The sequence below is a fragment of the Perognathus longimembris genome, chromosome 5, assembly GCF_023159225.1.
Source record: "Perognathus longimembris pacificus isolate PPM17 chromosome 5, ASM2315922v1, whole genome shotgun sequence".
NCBI lineage: Eukaryota > Metazoa > Chordata > Mammalia > Rodentia > Heteromyidae > Perognathus > Perognathus longimembris.
The window spans coordinates 22,884,376-22,901,435 of NC_063165.1; the positions used below are offsets into that span (position 1 = coordinate 22,884,376).

Genomic DNA, 17,060 nt, shown 5'->3' on the forward strand with positions numbered 1-17,060 from the left:
GTTGAGACAAAGAGTGAACAAATGCAGCAGCGATACTAGACACTATGATGAAAATGAACTATACAATTTGTGTGGGGGGGGGGGAAGCTGGGAGAAGATGAGGGAAGAGGTTACACTGTTCAAAAAGATATGTACTCACTACTTGGCTTATGTAACTGTAACCCCTCTGTACATCACCATTACAAGAAACATAAATATATAATAAGAAAAAAACAATAGAGAAAGCAGGGTATTATTCTGTGTATATTATAGAAAGGATTCCTCACCTGTGATCAGTTTTAACCAATAAAATTGTGTCTAGGGATATTTGTGTAATGAAAGTGTATGGAGTGGTTTTAATTATTTATAACATGGAGTGAATAAAAAAAAAGGCTACACACTTGGTTAAAAAGAATCTCTAGTGAATCTAAATTAGGAAGTGGTGAAGTTATTCATCTTCCCTTTCCTTTTTCTAGAAGAAACAGAGAAAGAAACATAATTGAACATTTTGAGGTAAAAATCCTCTAATGGGTTTGATATGTCACATTTGAATACTTCTTAAAATATAAACAAATTTACTTCGGGTTTGATACTTGTACTGTAACCAGAAAAATGTGTCACATACAGAAATCTTTTGGTTCATTAGTTCAAAAAATACTGGAATCAGTAGCTCTGCATGTATTTTCCTGGTCTGCAAATTATGTCTGTGCATATTCAAATATTCATGCAAATGATAGAAATGTACGTGTCTCCTGAGTTCTTCATCCATACATTTACAATTTTTGTTTCCTATTTTACCAGAGATAAGTACGTACTGACAATTTGAAAGCTAACCTCATTTGATTCATATCCTTAAGTGGAAGTATATCTGGTATAACATTTATATTGATTTTGTTTTTGCCTCCTATTGCAAATACTAGTCAATTGTCAAAATTTCAGATCAATAGTTCTCCCAATCTTTAGGAAGTTATTATTTAGCCATGTGAACATTTATTTAATTATGTGTATTTCTGATGACAGTACAGAGTTTTCAATCTGAAGTAGGATGGACAAAACTATTTCTATGTATGTAACTTTCATTTATAATTCTTAAGATTTCTCATTCAGTTATTCCTTCTGGCAGTACTCTATGCTAGGTTGCTGGCCTAGTGAAAAATGGGGAAGGCAGAAAGAGATTGCTATAGCCTAACATGGGGGCTCTTGAGACTATTTAGTATTCAGTGAACATTTTCTATTGCCTACCATAAAGAGGTTGTTAATGTTCACTCACAGACTGCACCTAAGTGCAAATTCTGAGAATTGTGAAATACTAGGAGGAATACACTAAGCACAGCAGAAAGGAATTATCCACACATCTTTGTGTTTGACAAAAAAAAAAAAAAAAAGCAAGCAGTAAATAAAAGCAGCAATGGAGGGCTGGCATTTACCTCATCTGTTGAGAGTTGAGGAAAACCAATCCATACTTCTCTACCTGAGAGTATAGTTAACTCAGCGTAGAAGCCTTCAGCAACGAGAGGTATGGTAAGATTGTGCTTCTCACAACATGTAATCACTGACTCACTGTCCATCAGTAGCATTTATAAAACCAGTGGCAATGCTTTAACTTGAACGCAGGTTGAGCACAGCTATAATTTGAATGCAGATGGTCTGACCACTGTATCACAGAGTTTTCTTAAAATACACTGTTGGTACAGAACATATGAAGGCCAGATATCGTTCTTGCTCTGGTCCAGAGATAATAAAAATTCTATGTGTGTGTGCTTTCTCTGTACAGGATTTTTGCAAAAGTTAGGCTTGATGTAAAGTTTTAAATTACAGAGAGTAAAAAATCCCTATAGCTACTGTATCTTAATTCCTCACATTACCAATTAAGAAATTTTGCCCTAAAGAATGAATGCTTCTCTGCAATTTTCTACATATCATCATTAATAAGATAATAGAACAGAAAAATTAGTAGGGAGCTCATTTGAATTTTTTTCCTCCTAAAGGCTGGCTTTCGTGAGAAAATTTATCTACATTTCAATTCTAACACATTGTGAATGATAAATGAACTCTATGGAATAAAGGACATGACATTGCTCTGTCTTCCATTTCTATTTTCCTTCATCCGAATACGCCACCTAGCAAAGTTCATAGCTCAGTGCTCATCACTGTCTCAAGAAGAGATTAATGATCCCTACCACTCTGAAGAACCTAAGTTCAGGGCCCTAGTCAAAATAGGTAAATAGGAATGGTTTGAGAGGCACAAGGTTGGCCAGAAAGCAGCCTTGCTGCTTTTTTTTTTTTAAATTTCTCTCACGTTTGTGTGTGTTAGCTCATTTTACATAGGAAGAGCAACAGCAAAAGCTATTTTACCTTGCTTTCATTGCCAGTTTCAGTGGCTGCAGGACCAGAGACAGTGAAAAAATATTTGCCCTGAAGCTGAAAGCTGAATGCAAGAGGAAAACACATTACCCTTCATCTCTTCCTCCTAGATCCTTCTGCAATCTCTTGTCTGTTGTTTGAAGAAGAGGCTCCTTATTCAGACAACCTCCAGTATGATTCTGCATGTCAATGGCTCTAACCCCAATGGGTGATGGATGTTCAACTCATACTGTTAAGGAGAGTGCTTGAGACAGAGAAAAGAGAATATTGTATTTGTCTATAGTTATCACAAGAGTCGATTTGTTGTACTGTCCTAGGTGCTTTTTGAACTCGAGGAACATGGTAGTTAAATCCCTCATTTTACAGTAGAGATGAATACATTAGCTAAGAACATTGCAGATGTAAGAAGTGTCAAATTTAGAGAAACAAAAAAATATGAGAGTTAAGGCAGTCTCAAACATAAACACTGTAAGAAAAATAAATATAATTCAGTTTTTGACTATTACAAATTATAGCATTATCTTAGGGTAGTATCACACTAAAATATTAAGGAGTAACAACATTAAGTTAATCTTATTTTGGATATTACAGAAATTTGCTAATATTCAAAAAATAATGCAAATAAATCTGCAGTTAACTATGTTTCCTAGGATATAAAAAATAAAAATACCAAAATATTTACTCTAAAAAGTGAACAAAGTTGGACCATTCTTATTTGTGCTGTAAGGAATAAGCACACTAGAGTAAGAGTGTATAAGACAAAGTAACATTCTGCATGTCTCTGCTGTGATTATGGAGGGAAAAAATCAGCCATTAAAAAGTAACTATTTGTTACAAAATGGCATAACATAAATGACCAAAGCCCTGCAGTGGAACACATTGTATTACAATATTTTATAAAAAGCTGTCTAGGCTGTGACAGAAAAACAAACAAACAACACATTTTCTTTTGGATTCTTCATATTTTATTTGTGTGTACTTTTACATCTCCTATCTACCAGTAGTGCAATTACTGGTGTTTGGGGGCAGGGAAGGCCTGTGTCAAGAGAAGTTCATTTTCATTACATTAAAAACCTAATTTAAGATTATGAAATTTAAAGAATACAGTAGCAAATTCTATTAATATGATGAAACTTTAGATACAATCACTCCACTTTTCTTAATTTGGCCACAAAGGTTCTTAACTTCGGTACAGGAGATGAAGATGGAAAGAACATGGGTCTACATGCTAAGTTAATAGCATCTCTTTCTATCTAACAAAAATAAAGGTAAGGACTCATAAACGAGAACACAGGGCATCATGGCTACATGTGGTAGTCTTACCAGTAACAGGTTCAGGACATAGTGTAGAAGTGCTGCACATGAATACATCGCTGTAGTGAGATAACTGGTTATATCTCCCTGTGTGCATCAGTACTAGCTGGCTTTGCTGAATCTTGGAAGTTAAGGTAAATAACACATTTTACACTGAGACATTTAAGACTTCATCCAAAAAATGGTTAAGGATGTTAGATAATTCATAGGTTAAGCTTCACCAGGAACTCTGTTGCTTACCTTGACCATTAGTGAGCTTTTCCTTTCCTCACTTCCTCTCCTTCCTTCCTTCATTCTTTTTCCATCATTGCTTCCTTCTTCCTTCTCTCTTTTCTCCTCCTCTTTCCCTACCTCTCCCTCTTCCTACCTCCTTCTCTCCCCCCACCCGTGTCTTTGTAGTGCGGGTCCTGGGGCTTGAACTCAAGGCCTCAGCATGATCTCTCAGCAATTTTTGCTCAGGGCTAGAACTGTACCACCAGAGCCACAGCTTTCTGTCCTGAGGGAGGGTGGGCGGGCGGGCTTTCTCTCTCTTGCTCTCTCTCTCTCCTTTCTTCCTTCTTTCCTTTCCCTCCTTCCCTTTCTTTTTTTTTTTGTGGCTAATTGGAGCTAAGAATCTCAAGGACTTTCTTGCCTAGAGTGGCTACAAACCATGATTCTTAGGGCTCAGCTTCCTGAATAGCTAGGATTACATATGTGAGCCAGTGGCAACTGTCTTCATTAGTTTTTCAGAGAACACATCTAAGCATATCTGTTAATCATGAATGAATGAGATTTAAAAAAATAAGAAAAAATGCATCCAGTACTAATGGAAAGATACATTTTTGTGTAAAAAAAAAGTGATGTGTTAGTTTAACAAAATAATACCAGAAAGCGGAAGTCGGGGAGGCCAAGGAGAGGAGGGGCAGTTGGATAGAGAGAAAAGGATGGGGAAATACAGCCACGATATTCAGTGTACAAATGTGAGGGAATAAATGGGGTTAGGAGAGATGGGGGAGAAAGATGGACAGGATGGCATTGATCAAATTCACCATACTCATAAATGAATATGTTTTATTGAAAACTCTTTGTATAGCTTACTTATAGATAATAAAAAGTAACATGCTATTTTTATCAATATATTGTAAGTTCTCAATTACAATAAAATATATACCAATGACTGGAGATTCTGAGGCTATTATATAATAAGTAGAGAGGCAGTATCATAAGAGAATGGCACTGAATTGAAATAGAGATCTGAATCAGTTAACATGATTTTAAGTTACAAAATGTTTTCTAAAAAAGACAAGTTAGCTATGAGCTGGTTCACACCAGTAGTCCTAACTACTAAGGAAACTGAAATCTGAGGATTGTGGTTCAAAGCCAGCCTGAGCAGGAAAGTCTGTGAGACTCCTAGCTCCAATAAACAACTCAGAAAAAGCTGAAAGTGGTGCTGTGGCTCAAGTAGTAGAGTGGTAGCCTTGAGCATAAAGAAAGAGGCTCAGGGATAGTGCCCAGGCCTCAAGTTCGAGCTCCAGGACTGGCAAAAATAAAAAATAAGATAGACATATTAGTTGTCTCCTAGCATGTATAAGCATGTGAATATATGTGGAGAAAGTATCAGAGTTGGGATGATACATGTTAATATTCACTCCAAATCAATCTCCTTTTGGCATTGCAAAATAAACGTTAACATAGACAATTTTGCATTTTTAATTGGGTGAAAGTAAAAGATACTTAAAAAAAAGTGTTACAATTCTGTTTTACGTCTTTGAGAAGACTGAAGACATCACCATCTACCAAAATAGTATGTGAATAAAAAAAAAATCACAAAATAAAAACAAAATCAGTTCATGGATAAAGGCCTTTTATATACTACATTTTATACAATTCCTGATTTCACATTAGTCCTACATATTTATTAGTTATTTGCAAACATAATTTGGAAAACCAAAGAAAGTAACTTCGTTCCTCATAATGTAGATCAATAGATATAACAAATAAGGCCACTAAATATCCACTCAAAAAACACTGTGCACACTCAACAGATATTATAATTCATAATCTGAAATTAAAAGGATCAAATAATTCGTTAGGAAAGCGAAATGTTTCAAGACATTATATAGCATACTTCCTTTAGAATCCAAACTGCTTGCATGGCTTAGAAATATGGATTGTGAAATTTTTAAACATAATCTCCCCTCCATCTACTTCAAGCGAAGTCTGATACATTTGCATAAATCAGTATTGAATTTTGATATGAGGTTTTGGCTAGACAGCTGTATGTGAAGAGCGTACTTATTATAAACTCAGTGACAAGAACCAGCAAACAACACATATCTGTCTGTGGTGAGCTGAGATCAGGCTTCTTCAGTTTGGCAGATCCACATTCTGTAGGATGAGGGCCACTCGGCTTGGAATGTACACCTAAAGCAACACAATCATGTCAGTGCGATTGGAAGAAATATGGAACATGCTGTCATTATGTCAAAGTGACACAGACATGATGTAGTCTCACTTGTGACTGAAGTCACAGGTATTTTTGTAATTGCTGAACCTAAGAAGGCTCAAACTTACAGATCCAAAGTAAGACTGATTTGAAGTCATCACCACTAGAGGGCTCCATACTATTTACCAAAAGCAACATTCATCAAATGACTACATAAATGGCACTCAGTTTCATATTTAATCACAACCATGTAGAGAACATGACTACCTGGACTTCTATAATTTTACTCTGGTTAGCTAGATGGGTGCAATATATTAAGCCTACCTTTTTATGAGATGCTTTAACTACTCCCACCCCATTTCCCTATTCATTTTACAACCAAAACCCACAAGGGGTATTTTACCCCCATTTATATCTTAACTCAATTAAAATCATGAAACAGAAATGCACCTCCCTTCCAGACACTGCACAATGCTGACTCAATTCCGCCATACATCCATCTTCCCCATTCTCCCACCAGGCTCCAGTCACAGGAGTTTTTCAGGTGTCAAATTATTCCCCTATCTGAATTCATATCTATAATGTATCTTCTGCTCTGAACAAATTTAAAAATATGTATATCTCTTAGATGTTCAATCTAGCTGCAGGGAGAGGTTTTCTTTGACAATTCTAGATTTGGTAGGTGGTTTTTTGTTTTTTTTAACTACATCTGAAATCCCATTTTGCTTTTGTCTGAATGTTTAACAAAATTTGTGACTTTGTTTCAAATTTACCAATTATGCTTTGTACTAGACCATAAACTTTAAAAATGTAAAGCATACATGTCATTTGATTTCACACTTTTCATATATGCTATTGAAAAAAAGCAGACATTGGTATTGATTGAACTAAAAAATATATGATGAAGAATAGTGGAGCAGTGCATTTAAAAAAATCCCTAGTGCTGAAATCCGCTATTACTGTTACTAAATTCAGAAGTATTCCAATGGCTTGATGCTTATTTATGTGTTAGTGTATACAGAAGTACTTAGGAATTATATTAGTACAAAGTATAAACAATACAGATTGTTGTCATCATGAAAACAATCTCTTCCCTTCTCACTTTGTTAATACTGTTAGTTTATCTTTGAGTGAAAGCTTGACTTAAGGTTAAAATAGAATCAACATAAAACAAAAGTCCTTCCATTTCAGAATTAAAGTAAAAAGTACAACACTAACATTTTAGGAAGAAAAAAACAATGGAATCTGATTTTCACTGAATAAGACATGTATGCCCAATCTATTTTTAACTCTGCAGACACATAAATGTTTTTCACTAAGGTTTCTTGCTACACTAAAAAAAAAAGACACTGATTGGGCTGGATGTTCTTGAACACAGATTATGGGAATTTTTAGATGGTTGCATTTTAGGAAATTTATTTTGTGAATATAATGGTGAGGGAACAGTTTTTCTTATCTTCAATTACATGTAATAAGTGATTTGGACAATTATATTCATCTAAGAAACATCTCACAAATGTTAATGTTGGTTATAGATCGATACATTTATTAGCATTTCCCCTACCTTAGGTCCTCAGCTCCTCCCATTAGCCCCCAGATCTACCCACACCTAAACTCTCTACCCTAGAACTATAAAGACCTACCTACTTCTCCTTTAGCCTGAGAGAAGCTGCCACCTGGATAAGTACAGCTGCCATGTTGCTTCCTCTCCCATGGGAGATATGGCCCCACTAATAAACCTCCTTATGAACCTTCTTCTCCTGTCCATGACTATCTCCGCATGGTCCCCTGGGATGGCTGGGACATATTCTTTCAACCTTGATTTACAATCAAATATTTCTAAGGATAAGTATTACGCCCTTTAGTCATAACATGTGCTAATATCAAATGTTTCAATGGCACAATGTATTTCCCAACAATTTCACATGGTATTTAATATCTTATAACTTCCACTACTCAGCTGTAGACAAAAAAAAACAAGCTAAACCCACGACACAGAACTATAAGAAATCAATAGTCTAATTCAACCCACTCTCCCTTTAAGTCATCAAAATATGCACAGATTAAGGCAGTAATCAGTCCTTCAAAGGGTCAAACTTCTAAAGGAGTTTCTCTTAAGAAGCCCAATTTATCTACCTATCTATCCACTTTTATTTATTTTTAAGTAGTTGTATAAATGTGTTTCATGTTGAAGTCTATGTATGTAGACTTAAGGATCATACTTATTAATTGGTCTAATTAATTGGTTGGCTAAGAGATTTTATATTAAAAACTTAAAAATCTAAACTCTGAAGATTAATCTAAATTTCTCCATAGCACCAGAAACTGGGCACAAAGTTTTCAGTTCCCTCTGTATTGAAGACATTTTTCTGATAAGATATCATCCCACAAAACCCAAGATAGCACTCTGATAAATCCAAGTCTCCAGATAAAGTTGCAGTGAGATACATTAATCAGGCTTAGGACAGATAATGACCTGTCTCTCTTGGTCAGTAGTACAGTCATCTATCAGGACAAATTCAGTCAATGGCCTCTGGATTCTATGCAACTGTGGCATCTTCTCTGCTTCATGTTCTCCTAAGCGTTTCATGAATTGAATATAAATAATAACTACAGGCTTATGATTCATAGATAGTCTTACTCTCATTAGAATTTTTGATATTTTAGCTAGCTCAAATTTAAGAGTCAATAAAAGGAGGCCAAAGTTCAAGTTTGCAATCTGCACTTTATTTTCTCCTTTGGCACTTACTAGTTAAAGCAAAATGCTCCAAGAGCTCTCACTAAATGATCTTGGTCACTTTCTGAAAGGAATTTGTGACACCAACTCTAGTCACACTTCAAGACCTTTTAATAGTCACGGGCTCAAAAACCATGGTTGATAATTATATAACGTCATTAACAGGAATACTGTGTAATTATATTTTGTCTCTGCAGTGTTAATTACCAGAATGGATTTATGTTGCTAGGGAGCCTTTGTGGTTTAAGTAACATGAAAGAATATCCCCAAGCATTGATTTTTTTTTTCTTAACTCTAACTGCTCAGCAAGTTTGAGTCTTATTCTTTACTAGGTTACTTTTTATTTAATTCAATTTTATTTAATTCAATTGTACTCATTGTTTTGATTCCCAGTTATATGAAAGGACTGATGATAAACAGAACTAATCATTAAGAAGAAACAATGACAAACACGGATAATTAGTTAACACTAATTTTTGTAACTCCTATAATCTTCATTCAGAAATAATTTTGGTTCACATATGTTCCCCAAACCATGAATAGAAACAGATTAAAAATGTTCAAGTACATTTAAAAATAAATTTATAACTTAATATACATGGAAATCATGCTAGTAAAGGTATTAACTGTTCTCAGTTATTAACTTTTCAGCTCTAATCATTTCATGGCTACAATCATACTGTGAACAGAGCTGACAATATGAAGTACGTGTGTGTGTTTTATTTTGCCAGTGATGTTCATAGTAAACTTGTTTGAAGGAGGCAGAACAGCAATGTATAAACTCATACATTTATTGGAAGTCTACTTCCTCCAGTTATTTTGATTATTTTCATGACATATAATTAACACATTAAACATTAGTATGACTAAAAATGTAAATGAGCACCAAGGACACATTGGTGAGCCTGGCAAAGTATTGTTTGTGTACAGAATCAAGCTAAATTGTGATTATGCAATTTCGAAAGGATAGTGTCCAACACACACAAAGAGGAAAATTCTTATTAAAAATGTTTCGGGACTTCCGGGGAAGACGGCGGAGGAGCGGCTGAGCCCTGCAGAGCTCCCTCCGTTATTGTAGTTTTCTCACCTCATAGAAACTGTTTCTCCGAGAAAGACAGCCAAAGTAAGTTCTAACAGTACAGGGATTCTGAACAGGAAGGGAAAATCGACTTTGCTGGTCTGAAAACACAGTTTTGAGCTCCTGGCGGCATCCCGCCGCCGCGCCAGCGCCGGCTCCGGCACAGTGCCGGGCACAGCCCCCCACACTCGGCGCAGCTAAAGCGAGAAATACTCCAGACGGCAGCCGAGCACGGAGGACCTGACATCGCAGAGACAGCGTGAGTACCCCGCAAAAAAAAAAATAATAATTCTCGCTTGTGCCCAGAGTCCAGCTTCTGGAAGGCATCCCTGTCCCCACCGCCAGAGCAAAGCACCATCTTTGCCACTGGCATAGGGTCAGACCAGACTGGAACTGAAGCGGGCCTGGGGAAAGCGAGGCCAAAAAAGCCATCTTTGAAAAGGGCAGGAGGGGCGGAATCAGTGAGAACCAGCTCCGCCCAGAAGAACGCCCCCTGCCCTGGCGGGAGGCGAGTCCGGGGATTATCCAGAGATGCCGCGCCCTGCCCGCCGGAACTTCTAAACTTAAAGCAAAAGCTGCGAGCAGCTACCAGGGGCACGGAAACAACAGAAGGAGGAACAAACAGTTCCGGGGACAGCTAAACGGTCCCGTCACAGAGGAAACTAATTCCCAGCCCAAAACGGAGCTGCATTCCATAGCTACCTATGCCAAAGAGGCCGCCTCCCTCAGGCAAGCAACTCTTAGTGGAGCAAAACAGGCCAGAGGCGCCACGCTCTGCTGAGTTCACAGTCTAGTCAAGTCCAGGCATCAAAGGCAGCAGCCCCACAGCAGACAGAGGAGCCACAGTTCCTGTGACTGCCCACGTCCCCATCGACAGAGGACGCCCAAGGCCTGCCTGCAAGCTGTGCGAACCTCAGAGACCCACGATTGCACCAACAGAGGAGAAGGTCAGAACAGATCCACCCCTTGCCAACTGAAATCAAGTCAAACCAGCCAATCAGGAAAATAGACTGCAGTCCATTGCAGGGAAACCAGAGACTGGTTTCATTTTCTTTTCAAACATTTTTTTTTTTAACTTTTCTTTTAAATTTTCTTTTCAATTTTTTCACACCTGAAACATCATTGGTTGTTTTTTTTTTTGTTTTTTTTTTTTTGTTTGTTTTCCATTTTTACTGGTTTGTTTTATCAAGTTTTTTTTGTGTTTGTTTATTTGCTTGGGTTGTCCCTTTTCTGATATTTTCCTTTTTATTTACTTATGCTTCCTTGTTAAATAATTTTTCTCTGTTTTGTGAATCTGTCTTCCAGTATTTTTACTTCATTTCTCTCGTTGCGTCCTCTTCCTTTAAAAATTACTTTCCTATAAATAACACCTACACCCTTTTCTGCTAACTCTCCAGTGTCTGTCATTTTATCAATGTGCTTTCTACTGATTCTACTCTTCTCCACATTTCCACGTCACTGAAACTAAACCAAAATCACCACCACCCCCCCCCCCAATACACTTTACTCTATTCTCTTTACTACCTCCAACTTACCCTCCTGACTTACTGCCTGGACCTCCAGGCTCCATTGACTCCTGGCTATTGGATAGAGGATATCCCAGCTTAATACGAGTGAATCAAAGGGGTTCATAGAGAAAGCCAGTCCTAAAAGAACTTAATATAAAAACAAGAATTGCGTATAAGGTTGTAACAGTAAATAAGTAACTACTGAATACAGGGCCCAGGATCAGATGTTATATTGAAATTGTATTCTTTAGGAACACCAATCTAACTTTATAGACAGGTATACAAGTTATCTGTATATAATTGTGAAATTGTAAGATTTATACGACAGTGCTTGGTAAGGGCTGCTTTGGGTCTTAAACAGTGCTCACAGGTGCTGGTAGACTGGCATTCCCAATTCAAATGGGCAGAAGAAACACAAGAAAGATGGCAAATAATGAAGTCTTATCCCCCACCCAAAACAAGCAGGAAGCAGAGCAGTCAATCAAAAACATAGAAGAAAACCCCCAAAATGCTCTACAAAGTTTACTGATAAACATGATAAATGAAAAGTTTGAATCTCTTCAGTCAATTATGTTAGAGCGTGAGGAGGCAAAGCAAAAATTAATGGAGAATTTCATGGCATCCACAAATAGAAAGATAAGTGAGCTTCAAGAGTCAAATGAAAAGATAGCTACCCAACTTAAAGATTTGAGAGACAACACTCAAAACCAAAGTAATGAAGTTAATGAAGTAAAGAAGTCCATACAGGACCTAAGAAATGACATGGAAATCATCAGGAAAGACCAGTCAGAAGGAAAAGAGATTCGAAATCAAGTAGCTAGCCTACAGTCCCGACTAACTGAAGCAGAGGATCGAATCTCAGGAGCTGAAGATTCCTTAGATTCTATGGAGAAAGATCAAAAATCAATACAAATCCAGTCCAAGCAACAAAACAGATCGCTACAGGAGATTCAAGACACAATCAGGAAGCCCAATTTAAGGATAATAGGTATTGAGGAAAACTTGGAGAAAGAGGTTAATGGGATAGGCAACCTATTTAACAGAATATTAGCTGAGAACTTCCCAAACATCCAGAAGGAAAGGCCTATACAGATACAAGAAGCATTTAGAACCCCAAATCGACCAGACCAGAATAGGACTTCCCACCGACACATTGTGATCAAAACAGCTTCAGCAGAGTGCAAGGAAAAAATACTCAAAGCTGTTAGGGCAAAGAAAACAATCACATATAAAGGAAAAGCAATCAGAATTACCCCAGACTTCTCAGCAGAGACCATGAAAGCAAGGAGAGCCTGGAATGAAGTATACCAAACCCTAAATAAAAATAACTACCAACCAAGAATTCTGTACCCCGCCAAACTCTCCTTCATAGCCGAAGGTCAAATAAAAGTCTTCCACAATAAGGAAAAACTGAAACAATATATCTCCACCAAACCAGCTTTACACAAAATCCTTAAAGATGTACTATACAGGGAAAATAATCAAGATCCCAACACAGACAGAGAAATGAACCCTAATTAGTAAACACTAGATCAAGAAATGGGAAGACACAGCTTTAAACAAGACAGTGATAATGAAAGGAACAAACGATCACCTCTCAATCCTAACTGTCAACATTAATGGACTTAATTCTCCAATCAAACGACATAGGCTCATAACTTGGATCAAAAATCAAGATCCATCTTTCTGCTGCCTTCAAGAGACACATCTATCCAGCAAAAGTAAACATCTTCTAAAAGTGAAAGGCTGGAAACAAATCTATCAAGCAAATGGCCCCCATAAGCAGGCTGGAGTTGCAATCCTAGTATCAGACAAAATTGACTTCAAATTAAAAAAGGTAAGAAGAGACAAAGAAGGTTACTACATACTAGTAAAAGGATCTCTCCAACAGGAAGAAATAACCATCCTAAATATCTACACGCCAAATACAGGAGCACCCAACTTCATCAAACAAACACTACTGGCTCTAAAAACATTCATAGACCCAAACACAATGATAGTGGGGGACTTTAACACTCCACTATCACCTCTGGACAGATCAACACGCCAAAAACTGAACAAAGAAACCACAGAACTAAACAATTGCATAGATCAACTAGACTTAATCGACATCTACAGAATATTCCACCCAGCAAGGACAGAATACACATTCTTTTCGGCAGCACACGGAACATTCTCCAAAATAGATCACATCATAGGGCACAAAGAAAATCTGTACAAATTCAGAAGTATCAAAATCATTCCCTGCATTCTTTCAGACCACAATGGAATAAAATTAGAGCTCAACTCATTCAGCCACCACAGAAAATCCCACAATTCATGGAGACTAAAGAACACACTGCTGAACCATCAGTGGATCATTGAAGAAATTAAAACAGAAATTCAAATGTTTATGGACTTCAACCAAGTTGAGGGCACAAAGTACCAGCTCCTTTGGGACACAGCAAAGGCAGTACTCAGAGGAAAATTTATATCTCTGAGTGCATACATCAACAAACTGGAGAAACAGCAACTCAGTAATTTAAGGAAGCACCTTAATTTTCTGGAGAGAGAACAGCAAGCCAAACCCCAAGTCAATAGACGGAAGCAAATAATTAAAATCAAATCAGAATTAAATCAATTAGAGACGAAAAAAACCATCGAAAGAATCAACAAAACAAAGTGTTGGTTCTTTGAAAAAATCAACAAGATAGACAGACCCCTGGCAAAGCTGACCAAAGAACGAAGGCAGCACACTCAAATAAACAAGATAAGAGATGAAACAGGTAGCATCACCACAGAAATAACCGAAATTCAGAAAATAATAAGGGACTATTTTGCAAACCTTTATGCCAACAAATTCGAGAACTTGGAAGAAATGGATGATTTCCTAGAAAAAATTGATACCCCCAAACTCAACTATGAAGACTTAAACCTTCTAAACAGACCCATATCCAGTATTGAAATAGAAACAGCAATAAATGATCTCCCATCCAAGAAAAGCCCAGGTCCAGATGGATTCACCGCAGAATTCTACAAGGCCTTCAAAACAGAACTCACTCCAATATTTCTCAAACTCTTCAATGAAATTGAAAGAGAACGTTCACTGCCAGACTCATTTTATGAAGCCAGTATAACCCTCATCCCAAAACCAGGCAGAGACTCTTCACGGAAAGAGGACTACAGACCAATCTCCCTGATGAACATAGATGCAAAAATTCTCAACAAAATTCTGGCCAATCGACTTCAACAGGTCATCAAAAAAATCATACACCACGATCAAACTGGATTCATCCCAGGAATGCAAAGCTGGTTTAATATACGCAAGTCAATTAATGTAATCCACCACATCAACCGGAGCAAGGTAAAGAACCACATGGTTTTATCGCTGGATGCGGAAAAAGCGTTCGATAAAATCCAGCACCCATTTATGCTAAAAGCCCTGGAAAAACTGGGATTCCAGGGAACATTCCTGAATATAATCAAGGCAGTTTATGACAAACCAACAGCAAGCATAACTCTAAATGGTGAAAAACTAAAGCCATTCCCTTTAAAATCAGGAACAAGGCAGGGATGTCCACTCTCTCCCCTGCTCTTCAACATAGTACTAGAATTCCTAGCCAGAGCAATTAGGCAAGAAGAGAATATAAAGGGGATCCAAATAGGAAAAGATGAAGTTAAACTTTCTCTCTTCGCAGATGACATGATCCTATACCTAAAGAATCCCATAGACTCTACCCCCAAGCTACTAGAGCTGATCCAAAACTTTGGCAAAGTTGCAGGATATAAAATAAACCTTCAAAAATCAACGGCCTTTCTCTATGCTAACAACCCGAAGACCGAGGCTGAAATCAGGAAAGCAACTCCTTTTGCAATAGCCCCCAAAAACATAAAATACCTAGGAATAACCTTAACCAAAGAAGTGAAAGACCTCTTTGAAGAGAACTTTAAAAGCTTGAAAAATGAAATTAAGTCAGAACTAAGAAAATGGAAAAAACTCCCATGCTCCTGGATTGGGAGGATTAATATAATCAAAATGGCAATATTGCCAAAGGCTATCTACAAATTCAATGCAATACCCATTAATATCCCAACACCATTCTTTAATGAAATAGAGGAAGCAATCCAGAAATTCATATGGAACAATAAAAGACCTAGAATAGCAAAAACACTCCTAAGCAGAAAGAACAGTGCTGGAGGAATTACAATACCCAACTTCAAGCTGTATTATAAAGCTATAGTAATAAAAACAGCTTGGTATTGGCACCGGAACAGGCCTGAAGACCAATGGAACAGAATTGAAGACCCAGAATTAAACCCACAGAACTATGCCTACTTAATCTTTGATAAAGGAGCTAAAACAATAGTATGGAAGAAAGATAGCCTCTTTAACAAGTGGTGCTGGCAAAACTGGCTCAACACATGCAACAAACTAAAACTAGATCCTTATATATCACCCTGCACCAAAATCAATTCCAAATGGATTAAAGACCTTGAAATCAAAACAGGCACCCTGAAAACACTAAAGGAAGGAGTAGGAGAAACATTTGGGCTCCTTGGCACAGGACAGAACTTCCTTAACAAAGACCCTGAAAGGCTACAAATCAAAGAAAGGTTGGACAAATGGGACTGCATCAAACTCCAGAGCTTCTGCACGGCAAAGGACATAGCTCTCAAGATAAACAGAAAGCCCACAGACTGGGAGAAGATCTTTACCGGACATTCAACAGACAAAGGCCTCATCTCTAAAATATATGCAGAACTAAAAAAATTACCTTCTTCCAAAACAAAACTGCAAAGAACCAATAGCCCCCTCATCAAGTGGGCTAAAGACTTACAAAGAAACTTCTCTGATGAGGAAATGAGAATGGCCAATAGACATATGAAAAAATGCTCTACATCACTGGCCATAAAGGAAATGCAAATCAAAACAACATTGAGATTCCATCTCACCCCAGCAAGAATGTCATATATCAAGAAAACTAATAATAACAATTGTTGGAGGGGATGTGGCCAAAAGGGAACCCTACTTCATTGTTGGTGGGAATGTAAACTGGTTCAGCCACTCTGGCAAGCAGTATGGAGATTCCTCAGAAGGCTCAATATAGAACTCCCCTATGACCCAGCAGCCCCACTGTTGGGTATCTATCCAAAAGCCCACAAACAAAATCACAGTAATGCCACCAGCACAACAATGTTCATCGCAGCACAATTTGTCATAGCGAGAAGCTGGAACCAACCCAGATGCCCCTCCATAGATGAATGGATCAGGAAAATGTGGTACATTTACACAATGGAATTTTATGCCTCTATCAGAAAGAATGACATTGTTCCATTTGTAAGGAAATGGAAGGACTTGGAAAAAGTTATACTAAGTGAAGTGAGCCAGACCCAAAGAAACGTGGACTCTATGGCCTCCCTTATTGGGAATAATTAGTACAGGTTTAGGCAAGCCATAGCAGAGCATCACAAGGCCCAATAGCTATACCCTTAGAAACACATAAGATGATGCTAAGCGAAATGAACTCCATGTTATGGAAACAAGTGATATATCACAGTTGTAACTACTTTCAACGTCCTATGTGTATGTGTAGTTTCTATTATTGATGATGTTTTGTATCACCTTCCTATGTTTGTACCTACAGAATCTCTGTAATCTTATCTGAGTATATTGGA

The 17,060-nt window shown here is 37.5% G+C and overlaps 1 protein-coding gene across 1 annotated transcript in view; it reads right to left on the minus strand.

Moving 5' to 3' along the window:
* Positions 1 to 5,073: 5,073 nt before the first annotated feature.
* Gbe1 (1,4-alpha-glucan branching enzyme 1) overlaps positions 5,074 to 17,060 on the minus strand; it is a 224,410-nt gene continuing 212,423 nt past the window's right edge. The window contains exon 16 of the mRNA XM_048346430.1: positions 5,074 to 6,060. Within this exon, the coding sequence (XP_048202387.1) occupies positions 6,004 to 6,060 (57 nt within the window). The 3' untranslated portion in view covers positions 5,074 to 6,003. The remainder of the gene's footprint in view (positions 6,061 to 17,060) is intronic.